Source organism: Choristoneura fumiferana, chromosome 20 (genome assembly GCF_025370935.1).
Source record: "Choristoneura fumiferana chromosome 20, NRCan_CFum_1, whole genome shotgun sequence".
Classification (NCBI taxonomy): domain Eukaryota; kingdom Metazoa; phylum Arthropoda; class Insecta; order Lepidoptera; family Tortricidae; genus Choristoneura; species Choristoneura fumiferana.
Window position 1 is genome coordinate 16,247,132 of NC_133491.1, and position 23,953 is coordinate 16,271,084.

General features: G+C 37.9%; 2 protein-coding genes across 2 annotated transcripts in view; one reads left to right on the forward strand and one right to left on the reverse strand.

Annotated features, from left to right (window-relative positions):
- Positions 1-23,953, forward strand: part of LOC141439353 (major royal jelly protein 7-like) — a 223,797-nt gene that overhangs the window by 146,486 nt on the left and 53,358 nt on the right. The gene's annotated exons all lie outside the window — the stretch shown is intronic.
- Positions 7,530-10,997, reverse strand: LOC141438895 (transient receptor potential channel pyrexia-like). The gene has a single exon (XM_074102945.1). The coding sequence runs from the start codon at positions 10,959-10,961 to the stop codon at positions 8,004-8,006; it is 2,958 nt and encodes a 985-aa protein (XP_073959046.1). The 5' UTR covers positions 10,962-10,997; the 3' UTR covers positions 7,530-8,003.

Genomic DNA, 23,953 nt, shown 5'->3' on the forward strand with positions numbered 1-23,953 from the left:
GTTAGGTGTGATACCGTCTTTATTTGTTTTGTTCGAATAGACGGAGACGGCATCACATTTAACCGTCGGTAACGCTAATCAATGGATGGTGAAACAGCCCCTAAGTACAATACCAAGGCCTCATTGTCATTACTTATAGGGCCTATAGCTATTAATATTTTATTACGTAAATAAAGTATCTAGTAAAATCACTTATAAAGTCTACGTAAAAATATTTTTAAGGCGAAGTTTTTATTGAGAGTTAAAGCGTAAGTAGGTGTAAGTACCACACACACACACACACACACACACACACACACACACACACACACACACACACACACACACACACACACACACACACACACAAACACGAACACAAAAACAACAATACAAATATAAAAACTTAAACCCGACTTTACCCGACCTACGTAAAAGACTAATGGGGGCTATCGCGTATGAATTCGCCGCTAGAGGCGCTAGTGTAGCGTGAGGTCTCCGAAATGTCAAATCTCATAGTTTTGGGTGAGCTACGCGGGTTTATTTATAATAAGAATAATTTTGTGAATATTTTGCATTACCTGAAATTTATTATGGCAATTATGCGTTACGGGGCAATGAATGTCTGTGTTTTGAGACAGTTTTGTCTTTTGGAAACTTTTGTCCTCCCTTTTTTCCGAACAAAACGGGACTAAGCAACACTGTTGGTTGCTGGATATTTTTATTGTACGGTTTTAAGGTGTATTAAATATGATTTTAATGTAAACTTTGTTTTCACGCCCGTAATAACAGACTTTGAAAGCCATACTTAAAAACCTCACGCTACAGTGCGCCATCTAGTGAGACAAAAAACGATAGCCCTCATTGGTAGGCATATGTACTACAAATAAAATAAGTCATCTTCATCACACTTGCTCGTCAATGATATTATTCCATGCCTGTATTATTTTAATTATTTTATTGTTCGTTTGATTGATTGTCCCTATTGTATAAATTTGACTTAGATAGCTTTGCTTTTAATTATTATTATTGAATTGAACTCTAATTTGACATTGGAAATCCTATTTTTTATCTTTGGCTGACAAGTTATTGTAATATAATTTATTATTTGACGATCATTTTGTGAATTTCTTTTAATTAACTGACATGCGTTTATAATGTATTTTTTGAAAAGGTAATAAATAAATCTAATTTAATCTATACTAAAGTACATTGGCCTCAATTTTCCGGGGGAGTTGTGGATTTACGTATAGTTTTTCTTCTCGAGGGAGTTATGACTTTTGTTTTCTTCTTCTTCTTCTCGTGTCGATGCTTCACTCGTTTAAAGTATTCCGCGACCAGAAAGTAGCGTGTTTATTGCCTTGTCCGTTGCATCTCGGAGGTCTCGCCCAGTACAGGTGACGGGCATGCTGGGCAGACATCAAATGCGACATGCTCTGGGAAGCCGTCCCACAGCCACACTGGGTGTTTGGTTTTCAGGAAGCCCACTTTGCAAGGTTTTCTTACACCGGCCAACCTGAGTGCGAAGTCTATTAAGGGATTTCCAGGTTGACCATGTTGTTTGGCCCCAGCTGGTAACGACTCCGCAGGACTCACAAATCCATCAGGCGGGGCACGCGTGGTTCTCCACCGTGAGAGTGGCTTTTGTTTTAAAAAGTAAGTAGGTACGTCATTTCAGATTAAAGAGGTTTCAAGTCTGCCAACGATTTAGTTACATCTTTAAAACTTAGCTTTAACCTAAATTTACACCATTAACATTTTCCACGCATCATCAAACTTCGTTATTTTTATATTTCAATTTTAAATTTCAAATAATTTTGCAATAATTTTAGTAAATATTTTTTTAGCGTGTTGGAATAATTAGCTTAGGATTATCTATGGTAGATGACTCGAAAAAAGTGACAATTAGGGGGGCTACTACGCAAATCGAAAATAGAAGTTTGTATCGATGTGCTGACGCAAATATTATTTAATACGAAAGTGAGAGGTACGGTACGATACGATTCTTCGATTTTAGAATTTTGTTGTATACAAGGGTGTATTGCGGGTAGCCATTATTTTATTCAGTTGTTTTCTTAGCGTCTTTCTTTTGCCGAGCTAATACACAATATACTATAGTTCATTACTTAAGCGTTATATACGCAAAAAAGTCCTAGTTTTATTTAGGGGGTTGCAACCACGTTAGCCTGTAGTTACGATTCTATTTACGAGTTAGGTGTGATGAAAATAATAATAATTCCTCCTAGTTCTCATAGCTTACCGGTGAAGGAAATGATAGTGAGGAAAACCCGTATACGTCTTAGGAATGAGCGATTTTGATGAAATAATGATGACATTTTATAGCTAAAAAATTATAATTAATTGATTTGTGTGTCCCAATCCGCAGTAGGTCTGCGTGTCAACTACAGCCTAAGCTCTCTCATTCGCATAGGCCTGTGCCCATCAGTGGGACTTATATAGCCAGATGATGATGCACTAAAAATGGTGCGTGACGCTGCGTACGCGCATCTATTTGCGCGCACTGAATCACTGCGAATCGCGCGTATTTATAGATCGTTGATTACGCACAAATAAACTTGCATCGTTTCAGTTACTATGACATCCTGCGAGACCCTTTTACCTTGCTTCTTAGCTACTTTAAAGTCAGCCAGGTCAAAGTTATGCTTTCTTCGTCATTAAATTGTACGTTTATTTGATTAATTACCACCACGATTTTAGACTCTCGGGATTTGTCTACGGGATCGAATTAGAGGGCCTAGTCAACTCCGTATTCGAAAATCAAAGTTCGTATCGTAACGTCCCTCTCACTCTCGTTTTCAATAGTATAAGTGTCAGAGAGACGGAACGATACGAACTTCCATTTTTCGAATTTCGGAGTAGCCCTCCCATGAGGAGATACGAGTATACGTAGAAGAACGAAGGTCACCGACATAGCCAAGCGAATTAGCTCGTTGAAGTAGCAAAATGGGCAGGCCACATAGCACGGAGAACATGGCCGTTGGGGCCGAAAAGTTCTCGAATGGAGACCAATAAGATAGATGGATGAGACTTTTCCTTTTTATCTTATTTCAAATGGCTAGCAAACGAACACGATAGTCACCTGATGGTAAGTGATCACCGCCGCCCAAGGACACCTACAGCATTATTAGGACTGCAGGTGCGTTGCCGGCCTAAAAGCGGGGCTAAAGGGGGAGGGAGGAGGGGAAGGGGGGAGGGGAGTTGGGCCTCCGGATCTACCACTCACCGTACAAAACACAGTAGCAAAACTACTATTTCGCGCCGGTATTCTGTGGGAGTGTGGTACTAACCCGGTCGAGCCGGCCCATTCGTACTGCAGCCAGCAAGTGGTTACAGTAAGGTTCTACCACACCAATTCTCTGGTATTTTCTGTGTACTATGTACCCTCTATGGTAGCGCCGGCACTGCGTTTGACAAAAACGACGCGCGCGCAGCTAGTACTGGTACAGTGGGTCACAAGAGTTCTTATGATTGTACTAGCTATAACCCGCGACTTCGTCTGTAAAGAATTCGTTTAGCGTTCCCACGGGAACTAAACAATTTTCCGGAATAAAAAAACAATAATAAAACCACCCTATATCCTTTTCACAGTCTCAGACTATCTCCATACCAAATTTCATCACGATCGGTTGATTAATTTAAGCGTGAAAGGATAACGAAGAAACAAACATGTTATCTACTTACTTTTGCTTTTATATTATTAATTGTAATATACTCGAATGTAACACCAATTTCGATCATTTTTAAGCCCCCTCTCCTTCCTTGTCACTCCTGTTCCTGTGTCACAATACCCCTTACCCCCCCCCCCCCTAAATGTGTGACATAACATATCGATGACCCCCAATATGCATGAAACACAAACTTTCGCTTAAATAGTTGTATACATTAAAGAAAGACAAAGGGAAAGAAAATACTTTTTTTATTTCGCGATTTCGGGAATACTTAATACTTGTTTTTATTTTAATTGGCATTGTTCTGAAGAAAACAATGTTTTTTTTTTATATATTTTTTTCATAAAATAGACGAATTTAAGACACCTAGTTGCGTCTTAAATTTTTTACCCTATTTACATAGTTGCCACGGCGTTAAAAACTACGTTTTTCGTTGCCCATCACAATTATTTAAAAAAAACGTAGTGTCTTCTGTCACCTGTCAGTGTTAGAATTAGGCGGATTAGTTATATATATCTAGTGCCATTCACGAAGACGCGTGATTTTGTCAAAATTAGCCATTAATGACACTGTTATAAGAACCACGGCACGCGTCATCGTGAATGACTCTACCTATAACGTTTATTTACGATGAAAGTCAAACAAAAGTCAGACGTTATTTTGCAAATATACACACAAACAATCAGTACTTTTTCACAAAAATGTTATAAAATAATTTAATAAACTTATTCCTCGAAATGGTTTTGGAATTAGACCACATTGTTAAAAAGTGATACCCGTGTGGTGTCGGGTTAGAATAAAACCTCTCCATTTCTTCCATGGATGTCGTAAGAGGCGACTGAGGACATAGGTTAAGGTACACCGTAGGCGACAGGCTAGCAACCTGTCACTATTGTACCGTTTTTGTCAAACTTAAAACCTAAAATTGCTAAAAGTGGCTCCGAAGCGGTAACGTTTCGTGTGCTCTGCCTACCCCATTTGGGAATACAGGCGTGATTTTTATGTATTATGTATGTATGTATGTTAAAAAGTGATCAATGCCAATTGTGTTCTCTGTAATTTGCGAAGTGCGAATAAAATATTTCTATTTACTTATTCACAACACAAGACGCAACAATTTTATTAAGTACATTTGTACCTCATTTTTTTAGTCTTCGTTTCGTTTTTCGTCATTAACGTTTCTCACCAATAAAATTGTCTACCCAGCTGTACCAGCAAGGTCGGTGTTATGCCACTGCGCGCCAACTGCATTGCTGTTTAATTGTCATCGACCGCCTGCTTCACTTCTGCGTGCCGCCAACCAGTTCCGGCATGAGAGATATTCGGCCAATCAGAGTTCAGAATGACTTAGGGATGTTCCCGTCTAGACTTTAGACGACGAATAATTCGACTAGCCGCAAACAAATAACTAGTTTCTACAATTAAAATTATCAACTTAATTGAATTGAAATGTATAAGTGCTTGTTTTGGCCTAAATTGAATAAAGATTTTTTAGGCCAAAACAAGAGATAGAAAATTTTCTCTTAAACAATTTATTTAACTTGATACAAAACTAGCAAAGAAAATGATGAATTTTAAATAATCAGTATATATGAGAAATAAACAAGATATGAGCGAATAAATTACCGATTATTAATTACCCATTGCCAAACCTTTAGCAAAGTACGTATTTGTTCTTTTATTTATTTATTTTAAGGTTTTTGGCAATAAACATTTTTTAATTTAATTTAATTTAAAGTTTGCATTCCGTCTCTTTCTATGGTCGTCGTAGCATATGTCAGATATCTCTGTCTAATTGACAATTTAGAAATCTTCGTTGTGTAAAAAAATCTAAGCATCACAATAAAAGTTTGTTAAACAATAAATATAACATTTAAATAAATTAAAAAATACTTGCATATTATTGCGGAATTTTCTGAAATTCCATGTTAATTCCCAAAAAACACATTGTAGTCTTCACCGACATTAACATAAAGAGCACCACTGCCATATTCTATGACATAGAATTAGCGGTCCGTGCCCTGCCCAATTTTAGAATAGGACGGACCCATCTCTTCCCATAGGTGTTGTAAAAGGCGATTAAGGAACCTGTGAGAAAGGGCAGCGCTCTCTATTGCCAACTACGAACTCGGGACTTCAGCTCTGCGGTGTAGAAGGCTTGGGGTAACCACCACACTATTTCCCCAAGAAAGTCCTCATGAAGGTTCACTGCTGATCAACCGACGACTACGACCACTCTGTGAAGAGTGCAGCAACTTAGAGACACAGAGTGCAGCGTGCAAATAGTAGACAGACTTACCACTCGTAACCTGTATAATCTGCATTACGTTGTTGGTTGAATTTAACGGATAAATGTGAAGCCGTCTCTGTTTGTTTTGTTCGAATAGACGGAGACGGCATCACATTAATCTGTCAAATAAAATTAATCAACGGATGGTGAAACAGCCCCTAATTGATTATTTCTTGTATAAACGAAATGAAAATTAGTAAATTGTTGTTAAACAAATCATTACACAACTCATGTTACCTAATAAGTTTCACTAGATTTTTTGTCTCAGATTTATTTTCGCCGTGACTTCGCCGAAGAAAGATAGCCGAAAGCCGAAAGTAGTCCAACACCATGGATCAGAAAGTTCTTGTGCTATTAAAGAGTGCGCTTGGACAGTTTTTATTTATTGATTAATCAAAGGATGAGGTATTTATTTTAAAAATAATTTATTGGCAAATACTGGCGATAATTGGAAAAAATAAAGATATATCTTTAACTAGCCAATTAGATCTGTCAAGAAACCATTATTACAGTTAAGTATGAATAAAGGACTAGCATCTAGAATATGTACTGCCCTCTTAAATCAAAAGGTGGAATCTAAAACGAAATCAGTTTTGAGTTATTTATACCACGTGATGTTCGTGTGTGTGTGTGTGTGTGTGTGTGTGTGATTAAGCCACACACACACACACACACACACACACACACACACGAACATCACGCCTGTATTCCCAAATGGGGTAGGCAGAGCACACGAAACGTTACCGCTTCGGAGCCACTTTTAGCAATTTTAAGCAGCGTTTCCACCAGAGATGTGCGAGGATGTGTTGCGAGGGATGTGTCTTTCATTAACCAATAGACAGCACATCTCTGGTGGAAACAGCTGAGCGGAGCGAGGCGAGGTAAATGAAGCGTTTCTATTGGTTGATGAAAAACATATTTTGCAGGTGGTAGGACCTTGTGCAAGGTCCGCCCGGATTGCTACCACCATCTTGCTCGCTAATCCTGCCGTGAAGCAGCAGTGCTTGCACTGTTGTGTTTCGGCATGGAGAGTAAGACAGCCGGTGAAATTACTGGCACTTGAGGTATCCCATCTTAGGCTTCTAGGTTGGCAACGCATCTGCAATCCCCCTGGTGTTGCAGGCGTCTATGGGCGGTGGTGATCTCTTACCATCAGGAGACCCACTTGCTCGTTTTCCATCCAGTCGAATAAAAAAAAATATTATTGCTCGCAACACATCCTCGCACATCTCTGGTGGAAACGCTGCTTTAGGTTTAAAGTTTGTCAAAAAAGTATTTATAAATAGTATTTATAACTCTAGTGTTTTTTTTAGATAAGTACTTACCGCCTTTAAAGAGGGCAGTATAAGGAGTAGGTAGAGGTTCCTTCACCTACTACTTACATATTCTAGATGCTGTACATCTTTCCTCTTATGTCATGTCATTCGCCTTGGTAGTGAACCTCCGTAGCAGACTTAACACCCAAACTAAACGTAATCTCTTTTTAGATAAAAATAAGCAAAACACACAATACGGCAGTAAAATACTTTATTAAACACGCTGTCATAATTGACATAGCAAAATATCTTACAATTAAATATTACCCTGCTATTATATGTATAACAACTCAGATAGTTTTTCATCTCTAATATTTTTCGTGGTCGCGTTATTTCTTCCCGTTTTGAACTAAGTAAATATAAATGTTAACTGTCGCGTGATATTTATAACACACAGCTTAAGATATTTATTTTCATTGTGCCAATGACACAAAAATAAACTAAAAATGTACACTTTAACAATAAAAATTATAAGTGATGGTGAGTGAGGGTAAATAATTTTCTTAACCGCTGATCTGCCATTTAAAAGGATATTTCTGTTCGTGAACCCAAAAGTCGCAAAGTTTAAAGAAATAGGTTTTAGTTCATCAATATGGACTTTCGTTCAGTGACACTTGATTCAATTAATTAATCTGCTTTTTACAGTCAGGACTCATCAATGACTTCCAAACCGCGTTTGCCGGTGTAGACAAACCATCATTCGTGTCCACATGACGTGTCTTTTCATTCTCACTGTTTTTGGACATCGTAGGCACTTGAAAAGAACACCGGTGACTCAGGATACACAGAAGAAGCCGTATAACAGGATACAGCTCTCTCAGAATTCTTTAATAAACTCTGCAACAGCGTTTGCTGCTCCATCAAAAGTATGTTCAAATGTCTCATCTCCTGGTCAATCTTCTTTAGATTAAACGTTGTTTGATCGATCTTTTCTTGCATACCTTTTATTTCTATACCTACGTTCTGATCCGCTATCTCAGGTCCTTTCTTGAATTTCGATGAATACTTATTCTTGTATAAAACTTCTTGAACAGATTTACCAGTTTTTACTTTGTTCAACTGAGCCAACTCATACGCCGCCATCATTATGTCCGTAGGCAGTCGTTTCTCTCGAGGATTCAAGGGCTTAACGCTCAATATAACTTTACCAGCCTCAGGAGACACTAATGCAGTCCTATAGACGTACTTGTGAAGGAATCTTGGCAACCAGCAACTGAACATGCCCATTTCTACGAAAAGAATCAGCTTAGTCTGACGAACAAGCTTCGATAGACCAGCAGTTTTTCTGAGACCCTGGATATCGTGAACTGCGATACCAACTAGCAAGTTCATGAGGATAATAGTGACAAACATGAGGAACAAGATAAAAATGACTTGGGAGGATAGTTCGAAAATCAATGGAGGATCGTCAAGCATCGGATCGTTGATGAGAATGTTCAAATTTAATTCACCTACCATCATAGATAACGTACTGATGAAACCCATTAGAGGGTTTGAAAACATTTCTTCATTAGGGAAAACTACGCAGAAACAAATGGTAAAGCCGAGTAATAGGCAAAGGTAAGCCATTAGCAGCTTCAGGAACTCTTTTAACACTTTCTGGTACATGGCTACGTAGTCACCGAACATTGGAAGCTGACCCATCATTAGCATTAAATTGGTCCAAGCTCCCAGTACGGCATACCCTCCGACATGGTTTTGCCAACTGTAGTCATCGTGGATATTATAAAGTGAAAATACGGACAACAGGACAAACCATTCCATCAAATTTTCAAATGTAGTAAAATACTGCCAGAAACTAGAGTACCCAGTAATTCCAGTCAATTTGCGAAGAATCTCAAAAGCCGTGATAGCCATAAGCACCCATCGTTCGAATTCTATTGGATTGTCTTCTAAAATGTCTCCCAAAAGCGACTGTTTTTGACAAAGTTCATTCGGCACGCCATATTTTTTCGAATACTTTCCATCGCAAGTCTTCACCACGGTTGTTAGTACATAAATTGATAAAAACGATACAAACAGGAAGCTGAAGATGAGTCTTGCCAAATAAAACTTTCTTATCTTTCCCCACTTCATAAACAGAAAGGCGGCGCAAAGCGGGTGTTGCAAAATATCTTTTTGGCCTTCATCTATCAAACTGTTCAAGTAAGTTATCTCGCGCGGATACGAGAACTTTAAGAGCCGCCCAAAGTCAAATTCAATTTGTACCTCTTCATTGTTTTCTGCACAATGACTGAATGATATCCCGCAGTCCAGGTTGTGTCTCAAAATTGCGAGAGATTTCGGAGTTTTTCTCGCAATAACGCTCAATGCCGTGTGTCCTTTTTTCGATTTAGAAGTGACGTCGGCTCCAAGGAAGATGAGGGTTTCAACGCACGGAGTCAAACCCTCCATGGCGGCAATATGAAGCGGCGAGTAACCATAATTGTCCTTTTTGTTGATTTGTGCGCCCCAACTCGACAACATTTCGATAATGTCACACGCGCGCTCTGATCGGTTAACAGCAGCGTGTAGTGACGTTCGATTATCATAATCCTCCGCGTTCGGATCAGCGTTACCATCTCTAAGTAACACTTCAACGCATTCCAAACTGGCGCATCTAGCAGCAAGATGCAGTGCTGTAAAACCCCTGTAGTTCTTCGTGTTAGCCTTAGCGCCTTCAGACAGAAGTAGCTCGACGCATTCAGCGGAACCCCTTGCAGAGGCTAAATGTAATGCTGTACTCTCTTTGTCTCTCTGCTTTGTCACTCCGTTGACGGGAATCTTGGTTTCTTTTAACAAAAAAGCGAGACAACGCTGTGCGCCTATTTCCGCCGCCAAATGCAAAGCATTCAATCCTCCTGACGTAGTATACCCTGGATCAACTCCCTTTTCTATGAACAATTCCATGCATTCTACTGCGTCACATCTCACGGCGCAGTGAACGAGGTTATCCTCACATCCGGCTCTTTGGACCACTGCATGTAACGATGCACCATGTGCAATTAAGACTTCAGCCACTTCCAAAGAGTTCCCAAACGCAGCACAGTGGAGGGGTGCGAAGTATTTTGGAGCAAAATCTGGATCAGCACCTCGGGAGAGTAGAAATACTGCTGCTCTCGCCGCGCCACTGAACGCAGCCATATGCAAAGCTGTGAGTCCAATAGGCTCTACTGAGTGTATGTCGGCTCCAGAATTCAAAATGGATGGCAACAGTTCATCCCGGGTTAAAAATGCGGCCCACAGCAGCGTTAAATTGACGACACCATCCGGGGCCGAGCAAATATGCGCCTCAATGTTATCTGCAGTGATCAGTCCACATTCGACGTCATCGAAGAACCTCCCAGCGCCTAGAGTGTAGGCGCGTTCACACAAGCTCCTCCTCACTGTTTCCTCGGTTAGCTTAGCTTCAGGATCGGGTGCGAGCACATCGAAGCTCTGGTACATGTTCAAGGCATCTTCAGCTGGTGGTGATGGTCCAACGAACAGGTATTCTTTCGCCTTTCCTGGCTCACGCACGCCTTCAACTAAGTCGAAGCTTTTGAGGTATTTGTAGGTAGTGTTTAGTGGGAACTCTTCATCCCGCATGGCACCGTTTCTGGAGCTGAAGCTGCTGGTCATCCTTGAGCGGTAGGATGGTGGTGGGGACACAGGGACCGCGGTCGAGGGTGACGGCCAAGCCATCTCGCGGTAACCGAAATTGTCCATGGCCTGTGCGCGACTGGCGCAGCTTCTGTATTCTTATCTCTTATCTTGATTGTTTAATGCTCACGCGTCTCTTTGACGTGATGATTTATCACGCTATTTTTATACGTTGTGTGATGGAATTATAATTATTTAATGCGAATCTAGCTTTCATTGATAACGTTTCTCGGTATTCGTACGGATTTTTTATGTTTTCGTTTGGCTACGTACATATGTGGAATGGGAAAAACTTGATGTATTTGAAAGGGGTGTATATCCGCTGGTCTACGATTCTTTTGCATAAAATTATTTCGTAACATAATATTGTTTTGCATAACAACGTTTTGTCTAAACATTTAATTGAAACAATTGAAATTTTTTGGTCGAATTTGTTTTTCATAATATTATTTGATCGATAAATTGTTTAGTATAACATTTGTATGGTATAAAATTGTTTTTTCGATTGTATTATAAGTTTAAAATTGTTATTCCGAATGTTGTTACCACTAATTTTATGTCTGGAAAGCAAATATTCATGTGAATTTAACGACTCTGAGGCGAAGTCGACGGAGCTCCGCTTCGCTGAACTCCTATTAGGCCTAGTTAAGGCGCTTCGTGCCTTGACGAAATACTAACCTAACCTATAGTTGAGCAATCATGTTACCTGGGTTTTCTTTATTGCGGGGGGCTCCGCCCCCGAGCCCACCTAGCGGAGGGCTTCGCCCCCCCCCCCCCCTTTACTATTTCGCCTATCCAAGTATCAAATATTCTTTTTTTTTATAATTCGAAATTTGATTGCCTGATGGCGGTTGCAACTAATATTACCTCACACATATATACTCACCTACTTTTATAAATACCTTTTGTTTAATTTTCGCAATAAACGTAAAAATGTTACACATTGTTTTTTTTCCTTTAACATACTCATATTCATAGCGAATGAAAGCTAATTTGTCGATTTACCTTTATTTTGTTTTATATTACGTGAATTTTTTTTAATAAAAACTAAGATCATTGGAATAAAAATGCTGTCAGTATTTTAAATTTAGGACATTTAATATTAGACTGAATAATAATTAGATCTAACAATTTTATGAATTTAGCATTTTAGTAATAAAATTTTTAGACTCAACAATTATAGACCAAGTGCTCTAGAAAAAAAAAATTTGTATGCAAAAAAATCTTTATGCAAAAAAAATTATAATAACAAAAAAGACCAAAGGATTTTAGGAAATTTTTTTTAGAGCTGATGAATAAACTTTTCTCTAGCACGACTGTTTGGTTTGCAATTGTTATTAACATTGACATTATTTTTTGTTTTATTGTTCTAATCCGCTGCTGTATTACATTACACCAACCCCTTCATTACATCATCCTCATCCGCAGATTTTCCTAAAGAAATGCCTTTTTTCCCTATATGCTTTTTACTGAAACTTATTTTCACAATCGCGTTTTTTCCCAATTTTAATCGATACAGAAACATAGGTAGTTTTGGGTTATGTTAAGTTTTAGTTAAGGGTCCGAAGGGGCAAAACTACATAAAAGTAGGAGCTCCGCTTAAGCGGAGCTCCGTCGACACTGTTTCTGTGTCGATTAAAATTGGGGAAAACGCAATTGTGAAAATAAGCTTCAGTAAAAATATGCATAAGGCAAAAAACATTTAGGAAAAGCTGCGAATGGAAAATACACGATTGGACATTTTGCTACTAGTAAATAACAATTTTGGGCAAGTGATCTAACCAGCCGCCCCCTAATGCAGATGCAGATACAGATGAAAGAGCTTGTCTACGGACGCTGGTACTTACCTACTATCAGGCGTCCCACTAACTTGTTTACCCCTATATGGCTCATTTCCATCATCTTCAGTGATTCGAAGCGAGATAGACGAACCTTTAGAGTGGAACAGCAAACAAACAGCATGTGACGGGTGACAGAACATCAACCTCAGTCTGTGTGCTCGCTTATTACACACACCGGTAAATATTTACATGTTCCGACTTCACTGTACATTGCAGTACACTCTACAGCAAATGTAGAAGAAAGTGGGTAATTGACACCATTAAAATATGAACTCATACGTCTCACTGTTGGGAATAGGCCTCCTCTCAGAATGAGAGGGCCTGGGCCGTAGTTCCCACACGGGCCTAGTGCGGATTGGAAACTTCAGACAACACCATTGAATTGCTAGCGGGTCTATATCGACTACTCGAAAATTGTTAGTCATAATAAAAAAATTGTCATATGTAATGTTTGACATCTCTTTTTTTCTCTGAAACCATTTATTTTTCAGAATTGTTATAAAACAGACATAACCTAACCTATAGAGTTCTACAGGTGACTATTTAAAAATTTATGAAAAACGTATGGATTCAGCGGAAAAAAAATTATGACAAACATTACATTATGACTTATAAAATTATGGCAGTCGAAAGGATCCCTTCGCAGCTTTGTACAGGTTTCCTCACGATGTTTGCCTTCATCGTAAAGCTCGCTTGAAAAATAGTATTAGCAGCGCACTCTAGCGTCAGCCCTTAGAACGTTACAATAAATGACAACTCGCCACTTACATATTTGCTAGTTTGTTTGTCTGTATATCTCTCAATAAGACCTTTGGCAAACAAAGTAAATTCTTCTACAAATACCTAAAGACACATTGTTAAAGACGTAGTAGCAGCAGAATAACGTCTATACCAACTAGAAGTTTTAGCATCATCATCACCACAGAATAACTAATGGAAACCATGGAAACTGTGGAAATATAGAAAAGAGAAGAGAAGATACTCTAGTAGCGGGTAGATCTAAAAAGAACATATTGTATCTCTAGTTTTTTTAATAATAAATTTTGATCAAATTTAAAGCAATTTTTGAATCCCTCCCCACATAGCGTTTTGATCTATTTCAATGGCAAAACCTGGCAACTGCTACGAAAATCTAGGTCGCTTTAAGAAAAACGTTGTTTTTGTGCCGACTGTACTGCATTTCTCCTTCAAAGTAATACGTGCCATTTATTTTGAGTTCTAGATAAGGTCTTTGACATTTGTCCTGTTTATCTGTGACAGGAAAAATGTGAATTAATAGTTTCTTAGTCACTGATTTATACAGTATACTAGCTTTTTCCCGCGGCTTCGCCTGCGTGGAATTCGGTTATCACGCGCTGTTCCCTCGCATCTTTCCCGGACTCTGCATTTCTCCGGGATAAAAGTAGCCTATGTCACTCTCTGGCCCATAAACTATCTCTATGCCAAAAATCACGTCGATCCGTCGCTCCGTTTCGACACACACAAACATACAAACACACACACTTTCGCATTTATAATATTAGTATGGATGGATTTTTATTTTGGGATCTCTGCATCGGTCAACTAACCGAATTAAATTTATTTGAATTTGTTTTGTGAAAATTGACAAATCATAAAGTTAAAGTTGCAGACAACCGGTGGATGCAAGTGGCGAGTTGTCGTTCATTGTGGCGTTCTAAGGGGGAGGCCTTTGTTCAGCAGAGGACGTCTTCTGGCTGGTGATGATGATGATTTATTTCTTGACAATTCAACCACCAAATAATATCGAAAATACAAACTGAAACATAGACGCACAGAAAAACCAGAAAAAGAGACCAGCGCTGGGAATTGAACCCAGGTCCTCAGCATTCCGTGCCGCGTGCTATACCGCTACACCACCACTGGACAGGAGCACAGACACGAATTTCTCCTATGCACCCCATATCTCAGCTTGTTTGTTTCTTATTTAGTCACTTAAGCAGCGACACTAGGGATGACCGTAAATATAAAATACAAAAAGACTACAAAAACCAATCTTAATTCACCAAATAATAACCAAAACGAAATTGATAAACATGTTTAATTCCATGAAAGACCTATAAATAACATTCACGTTAATGGCATGCAAAATAAACATGTTGAAAATGAAGAATTGTAAATATACTAAATGGTGGGCTGAATAATTTCAAACTTGGAATAAGAAACGGTCAGAAAAGAGGTCAAAGGTATCAAATGTATGCGTAACGAAGGATATAACAACAATTGATATAATGCAACAATTGATATAATTTTCATTTGATATAATGAAATTTATCTTAAAAACCAAACTTATTTCTATTGTTATTAATTCGATTTGATGTACTTTGGGTTAGGTTAGGTTAGGTTAGGTTTATTTTATAAAAAAGTTCTGTGAAGCTCCAATCCTTTGAAATTATATCGAATGTTGTAATATCCTTTGAAATTATATCAAATGTTGTTATACCGATGATTACACACCCATGTAATACATTTAGTGTGCACAAGGTTTCTATATCGCTATCAATCTTTAAACACAGGGTGAGAAACACGAACGTCACTTGAAGAACAACTATTTCAACTCAAATTATGCGAACTATTTTTCCGACAATCGGAGTTAAATCGAAACCTTTTCCCTTTTCCGCGCGTAGTTTTCATATAAATATGTTCGTTCTTGCAACAATAGCACGTCAACAACTCCCGGAAAGATACTTGTTCGTATTATATTCAGATTTGCGACAACAACAGTGTTGACCTATAAAAATATATATGTATATTGAATACTGTAAAATTTCCGCACAATATTGTTGTGAAAACCATTCTGACGAACATGGGTCGCAGTCGCAGTGCAGCAGGGCTACTACGAAACTCGAAACTCGAAGTTCTATTCATGCGGTCCCTCAGACACTTATAATATTTAATACGAGAGCGAGAGAGACGGTACGATACGAAATTTGATTTTCGAACTTCGGAGTAGGGCCTCAGTACCTACCTACATGAGTCAGCTTTGATACAATTTCGCTCATATTTGTTTACTTAAAATGTATTTTCTCAAAGGTTAGGTTACAATGTTTATGACATTGACATCTGTGTACTAGACTGCATGTTTCTTACATCAAAACGGCGTACAAAAACAGTTCACAGCGCGGTTTTGTGAACAGTTCACTATAGTCTGTTGAAGTCCGTGACAAAAGTAATATTGATGATTGACCGCGTTTGTTCCAAACAACCGACATAGATGTCGATGGTTTATAATATCCGATTAAACGTGACACTGATATGACAGTTAGCATCTTTTGACAACTAGCTCGTTTTTTAGGGTTCCGTAGCCGAAATGGCAAAAACGGAACCTTCATAGTTTCGCCATGTCTGTCTGTCTGTCTGTCCGTCCGTGACTTTGCTCAGGGACTATCAATGCTAAAAAGCTGTAATTTTGCACGAATAATATGTTAACTATGCCGAAAAAATGGAACAATAAAAAAATCTAAAAAAAAATTTTTAGAGTACCTCCCATAGACGTAAAGTGGGGGTGATTTTTTTCTCATCCAATCTTGTATTGTGGGGTATCGTTGGATGGGTCTTTTAAAACTATTAGGGGGTTGAAAAAACGATTTTTCGTTTCAGTAATTTGTTTGCAAAATATTCAACTTTAAAGTGCAAATTTTCATTAAAAACGAGCGTCTCCCCCCCCCCTAAAATCTAAACCGCTGGGTGGAAAAATTTGAAAAAATCAGAATGGTACTAAGTATATCAAACTTACAAGAAAAACTATAACGGTTAAGTTTTCTTGAGGATTATTAGTAGTTTCAGAGTAAATAGCAGCCTAAGGTATAAAATATACCTAAACTTGGAATATTCCGTACAAAATACAAAATCCTTAGAAAGATATTACTTAGTTTTTCTCTTGGCCGGTTTTTATGAAGGGGCTGTGTGTGGCATTTGATGACATTTTTGATTATTATATTAGTTCTACTGGATATCACCAGGAAACTGTAAAGTCTCCTACCGAATCAGGAATTTGATTTATACGTCACTATCTAAGGTTTTTGCAGTTAGGTAGTACGTCTATGTTGGTTTCACTTTCACTGTTTATTGTTATTTTTGTAAAATGTGTGCAGTCCTGATGGTCCCAAAGGAAGACCAGCGCCGTTCGCACAGGCGGCCTTATACTGATTTGGGACCATTTTGTGACAGTGATACGTATTTTTTTAGTTTTCTTTTGTTTTTTTTTTGTGTAAAAATTGTCACGAATAAATGTTTTTTCTTTCTTTCTTTACCATATCAACAACACTGTGGCCACGAAAATCAAATGCAATAAACGCTAACACTTCAGAATGAGATTAATCAAATCATATGACAGTACATTCAAAATTAACAACATGTCAGCGTGCGCATGTGCATCATCAAAAGGTGTTATTGTTAAGTGCATTGAGTAATGCATTGCTTGTTTGAATTTCCAAAAATATGATCCATGCCGTTATTATTCATGTGATTAATGGCTTATGGAAGCTTTCGTGAAATGAAAGTGGACTTAATCCATACTAATATAATAAATGTGAAAGTGTGTTTGTGTGTTTGTCCGTCTTTCACGCTGTAACGGAGCGACGGATCGACGTGATTTTGGCATAGAGATAGTTTATGGGTCCGAGAGGGACATAGGCTACTTTTTATCCCGGAAAAATGCACAGTTCCCGAGGGAACAGCGCGCGATAACCGAATACCACGCGGGCGGAGCCGCGGGCAAAAGCTAGTTGTATTATAAACTAGTGTTTAGCCTTGGCTTCGCACGCGTAAATCAATACAGCAGTCGAATTGAAATTACGGGATTTTACAAAATTACCGTGGGTACATCATGGTCATTATTGACGTTGTATATTATAATAACGACAGTGCCAAATTACACAACTCCATATCCAGGGGTTGATATTACGAGATTATTTCAATCCTGTGGGAATATCGAGATACAAAGTAGCCTATGTGTTATTCCAGACATTCAGCTACCTACATTACCAAATTTCATTAAAATGTGTCCAGCCGTTTTAGCGTGAATTAATAACAAACATACATACACGAGTACACACATATATACATTTTTTTTTTATTCTCTTGGTGATTTCAAAACAAACCATGTTTACACAAACAACCTTACATAAGTCAAAAACCCCTTTAGCCTAAAAGCGTAGACTTATTTACGATGCAAATAAAGCTCAGTTTTATTTCCACAAGGTTCTAAGTAGTGTATCAGAAGTACATCGTATACCTTTGTCGCAGCAAAGTCACTGAGACCAGGCACGTGCCGTGGAACAATGCAACTTAAAATGGTTTCGATCCCGTAAGGCAAGATGTCGATTTGAAATGAAGAAATTATAATTTACTTACTAGCCAATTAATAAAATAAATAACAATAGTTCAAATATGATGTGACACCGACAAGGTGTCAAAGTATTTTTTTTTTATTATTCGACTGGATGGCAAACGAGCAAGTGGGTCTCCTGATGGTAAGAGATCACCACCGCCCATAAACATCTACAACACCAGGGGTTTTGCAGAGGCGTTGCCAACCTAGAGGGCTGAGACGGGATACCTCAAGTGCCAGTAATTTCACCGGCTGTCTTACTCTCCACGCCGAAACACAACAGTGCAAGCACTGCTGCTTCACTGCAGGATAAGCGAGCAAGATGGTGGTAGCAATCCGGGCGGACCTTGCACAAGGTCCTACCACCTGCACAAGGTCACAAAGTATAAACATGTTTGACCTCAATAGATTCCGATCCCGTGAGAACACATTCCATCCACATTTCACTCTAATCCGTCAATCCGTATTAACGTAAAGGAGTACCTAACACATACACTCACGCACACACACTTACAAACACACACTCACAAACTTTCACATTTATAAGTAGGATCAAATGTAAAAGTTAATCTGCTTTATTAATTTCTCGTAGATAGTTATCGCAATAAACCCTTCTCAGTTACTTGGTCTACATTTGGCTAAGCTCTAATAATTGCGGGTTTGTGATATATTCAGTGCGTTTACTTGTAAGCCGGCTGTCATTAACGCTGATATTTATGGTCGTTCATAACCTTGGACTGATTAAAAGCAACTGTAGAAGTAGAAAAATTTACCTGTCAAGGTTTACCGTTTAATTAAAAGCTTTTTACTTAGAAGCTCAAAAGGCTAGCATTTTAAAACCACTTACTAAATACATAGGAAATTAAGCACTAGGAATAGGAATTATAAAATAAGTCCATACATCTTACGTTTAATTTTGTTATTAAAAAATACTAACTTGTACAAAGTAGGTATTATTTAATTTACATTTTGATTTGTATTCTTATTTACCTACTTTATAGTAATTATGTATTTTACCACGCTTCCTAAAAAGAGAACCTATTTATTATAATTGTTACCTACTAAGTGTTGAAAGTATTATTTTATGTCTTTGTCATTTTAAACTTTATTCTTTTATAATGTTTATTTTATAATATTGTTACTTGTGATTTTCATGCTGTCTTGCACGAAAATCACACGTGACAAATTTCACGGTATAATTTTTGGGGATTCCTACGGGAATTTTATAAAACCCCGAATTTTCAGTTCAAATGCCAGATCATGGTTAACAATTGCGAAACCGCGGTTAAAGGGTTAATTAACAATAAAAAAAAAGTGACGAAACGGAATTATGACGAACCAACAGCAACCCTAAACACGTTACATGGACCATCAATCTCAAACTTTATTCCCTTCATAATACCAAACTATCAAAGTACAATCTCCCCATCAACTTCCTACGCTATTCTAGTACTTGACAAATATGAGCTCGGGTCAAATTTACACGTGTTCGTTGTGTTTTGTCGCGCGTGTGATTGTACCAGCGAACAATGAAAACAGGAATGCGAGACCTTGATTGGCGACCGATTTGTAATCGATCAACAATCGATTGTTTTGTTTTGAGTCGATTCCGTTGGGGTAAAGGAATTTTGTTTGTAGTGCTATAGCGTCGGGAAAAGGGCAAATCCGGGTAACTAGCATCGTGTAAGGCCACATCATCATTATCAGCCAGAAGACGTCCATTGCTGAACAAATCCTCCCTCTTGAACGCCACAATGAACGACCACTGAAGGAAGAAAGAAAGAAAGAAAGAAAGATAGAAAGAAAGAAAGAAAGAAAGAAAGAAAGAAAGAGATAAAGAGAGTGGGAGAAAGAAAGAAAAAAAGAAAAAAAGAAAGAAAGAAAGAGAGAAAGAAAGAGATAAAGAGAGAGAGAGAGAGAGAGAGAGAGAGAGAGAGAGAGAGAGAGAGAGAGAGAGAGAGAGAGAGAGAGAGAGAGAGAGAGAGAGAGAGAGAGAGAGAGAGAGATAGAGAGAGAGAATTATTATTTATTACACTTGAAGACTAGAGTCTTCGACCAGTGTGTGTTGCCGGTGATGACTTATGGCTCTGAGACGTGGTCCCTGTGGCCCTCTTGGAGAGGCTCAGTCACGCAACGAGCTATGGAGAGAGCTATGCTTGGAGTTTCTTTACGCGTTAGAATTCGGGATACGGAAATTCGTAGAAGTAAGTTTACCGACATGCTTTTGCAGGATTTTGCAAAAAAAACATAAATACATAAAATAAATAATCATGGGACACCATGACACCAATTGACCGAGATACGAGTAGTCGCAAACTAAGCAAAGCTTGTACTATGGATACTAGGCAACAGATAAACATACTTATATAGATAAATACATACTTAAATACATATTAAACATTCAAGACCCGAGAACACCTACCTTACCTTTACCTTTACCTTTTCCCACTAACGTCGATAAGCCAAAGGCTACTAGAAACACAGGGAAGCTTAAAGTTCCATCTTACAGACTGGCTAAAACCAAAAAGTCTTTTCTGGGAAATTGCATACGTTTTTATATAAATTCCAAAAATATTACAAATGAAACGGATACAAAATTCAGATCTATTGTCAAGAAGACATTAATATCAAAGGCGTATTATAAAGTTAATGATTCTATCATGGACAGGGATATTTGGAAATAATTCCGATCCGCATTAGCGATCCCTTCAAATAGCGAACCTACTGTGTTAAAAATAAAGTTGTGTTAAATACTTGTGATGTATACATATCATTTAATAATATTGTAAATCTGTTTTAAAAAAATATATATATACCGCGTTGAGTTTCTTGCCGGATTCTTCTCAGCAGAGGTTTTTCCGAACCGGTGGTAGATTTTTCTTGACATTCATAAGTGCTTGTTATAGCCTAAATTGAATAAAGATATTTTGACTTTGACTTTTGACTTTGAACAAACATTCGTATTATTCATACAAATATCTGCCCCGGCCGGGAATCGAACCCGGGACCTAAAGTTTCGTAGTCAGGTTCTCTAACCACTTGGCCATCCGGTCGTCATAGCAGGGAATTCTCAGAAATTACTAATAATAATTAGTATTAAACGGTTTTATTATCCATTTCTTTGTTTAAGAAGTAAATAAACACGATTTTAACCAATAATCCATGGAGGTTGACAAGATGAGTATAGATTTGTGAGATCTTCAGCTTACATTACTATTAGCTATTTACTTTTGAACGTCTAGTATATATTTATACTCTTTTTAAAGTTGTTATTGTAAACTGTGGGGTTAAACCGAACTGTAAACAGGTCATCCACCCCGCGGGAATGTGCCCAGAATACTCTGTATAAACATCCGTCTTATCCACAAGCGCTTCCTTTGTAACTGGTGAACTTCTCACCTGTTCATCATCATCATCATCTCTACTCATCGCCTCTAATTAAAGTATTTTACTCTGTCCGTTTGTCTGCTGCCACAAGCTGTATCTCAAGTATTTCAAGTATTCAAGTTGTATTCAAGTATTTGTTTCAAATGTTAACATAAATGGATCACATTGTACAAACATATTTGAGAGACTCCTTAACTCAAAAAATCTTTTTAATTTAAGATTAGAAGGTAAGGTTAATTATGCATTTTTTTTTTTAAGAATACTTAGGGTCACGTGGTCTAACCCGATAAGTCAAAATAATTGACTGTTGAAAATAGAACACTATATAGAAGTTTTTTTTTTTTTAATTGTCAGATCGAGTTATTGGGTTAGACCAAGGTTTGACCACACAACCCTCGCGTAATAGATAGCTGAAACGACAACGACCCAAAAATGAAATGAAATTAAATATTAAGGGTCCCATCCCAAGAAACCAAAGTACGTACGTAATTAAACGTGAATGATATGAAAATCAATTGAAAAAAAAAATATTGATGCAAAAACTTAAGTGGTTTTAATAAAGACCACTTTCTGTGCCATCTGTGAAGACTGAAATTGAAGTAAGTGTATGAACTGTCACGAAATTATCTACGTTGTTTCAAGAGCTAGAAACGGGTTGGTCAGACTGAAATCAAATAGTTTAAAAAACCACCATAACACTTCAAGTCGAGTTGTATTACTCTTTACCGATTGCACTGTTTAGATCAAAAAAGCGAAAAATTCCCATGGGACACGTTGCGGCCAAAAACTAGTATTAACAAAACAGATGTAAATTTTGCTTTTTCTTCCCAAGACCGAATGTGATCAAATTCTATCTTAAAAACTTAAGGTCAGAGGTTCAATTTCGAATATGAATAGCAAATCGGCTGTGCGAGCGATATGTCAAACAAAGTCCGCAAGCGACTGCGCAAGATCGCGACATTAAAACGAAAAAGTTCCATCTAATATTGCAAGCCATTTTGATTTGAGTCTAATGATGACTGGCACAAAGTTTAAGTTCCCTGTATAGCGTCATTGCGATGAAGCTTTTTAATACTCAGCTTACAGATGACATGATAGCGGTGTTTCATCTCTGTCTAATCCTTTTGCAATTTGAGCATGAAGATAATTAACGATAAAAATCTTAATCAAATTTATTCAGTGAAACAACATTAAGTTGTAGTATCTGCAGCATGCTTATTATTATAATATTTTTTGTTTCCTTTTCAATTCTTCCTTTTATGCTAGCATGCTTAACACTCTTCCAATACCCGAAGATTAAAAAAAAATTGTCTTTGTGGTCTGTGTGCCGTCCATAACATATGTTATTTATTTTAGGTCTAATGTCCGTTCCTTCCCCAAGATCAAAATTTCATAAACCGAACATTCTCCTCACTGTGTAATGTCTCCACGCCGACATCGGCAAAATAAGTCTTCGTCTAAAAAAAAAAACTGAGTAAAAAGGGTCATTATAATTATGAGATTATTGAAAGCTTTTTGGCGCCAACGGCCATCTGTTCTCCGTGCATACATTATGTACGGTCAGCATCAAAAGTAGCTATATCTACAGTTTTGTACTTTGTCGCTTTACAGCCAAGAGTGACAAATGTTTTTATGCGACAGAGTAAAAAAAATATGCACTACTTTTGATGCTGACTGTACATATTTGATATATAAAATTTTGGAACTATGTATAGTCAAAATACTACCAACGGGACTTATCACGCTAACACACACGAGTAATATTTACCTCGACGTTTCGGCAACATTGATTGAACATTGATGGGGTGACAAATAAAAATGACCAAGTGCGGGTAGTTCGTGATACGAGTGCCGGTACTATTAGTGAACAAGTGCGGGTAGTTTGAAGGACTCGCGCTGCTAGGCAGACTTGACACCCCACACTTCAGTCTACTCGTGACCACGGCACTGCAATGTTGCCGAAACGTCGAGATAAATATTACTCGTGTGTGTTAGCGTGATAAGTCCCGTTGGTGGTATTTTGACTATGAGTGAAAATCACGAAAGTTTAAAACGTTATTTTAAACTATATTTTCACAGGAGCATCAAAAAAGTATGAATAAAAAAATTAAAATAAGTAAATGTTTTTTTTTAATTCAGATCACAAAAATCCGTATTATTTGTTAGCATTATAGTCCTACAACCTAGTGAAAAAATTCGACTGCCTTAAAAAAACTTTGATAAGAACTAAAAAGCAAAAAAAGTCTGTTAGTAGCACAAGACCGGTCTGAGTAGACCGGTCTGGTCTTGGGGGAGGCCTATGTCCAGCAGTGGACGTCTTTCGGCTGACATGATGATGATGATCACGGAATCGAATAGTCCAGAACTCTTATCACCCTTCCTTTCTCCCCTCTCCTTCGTTCTTGTTCAATTCATTCACGGTTGTTAATAACAATAACGCGATGTAATTTTCATATAGTGTAGTTTAATTTCCTGTCAAT

What these genes read in the sequence shown, in the direction of transcription:
- LOC141438895 (XM_074102945.1), bottom strand. Translation starts at nt 10,961, where the DNA reads ATGGACAATTTCGGTTACCGCGAGATGGCTTGGCCGTCACCCTCGACC.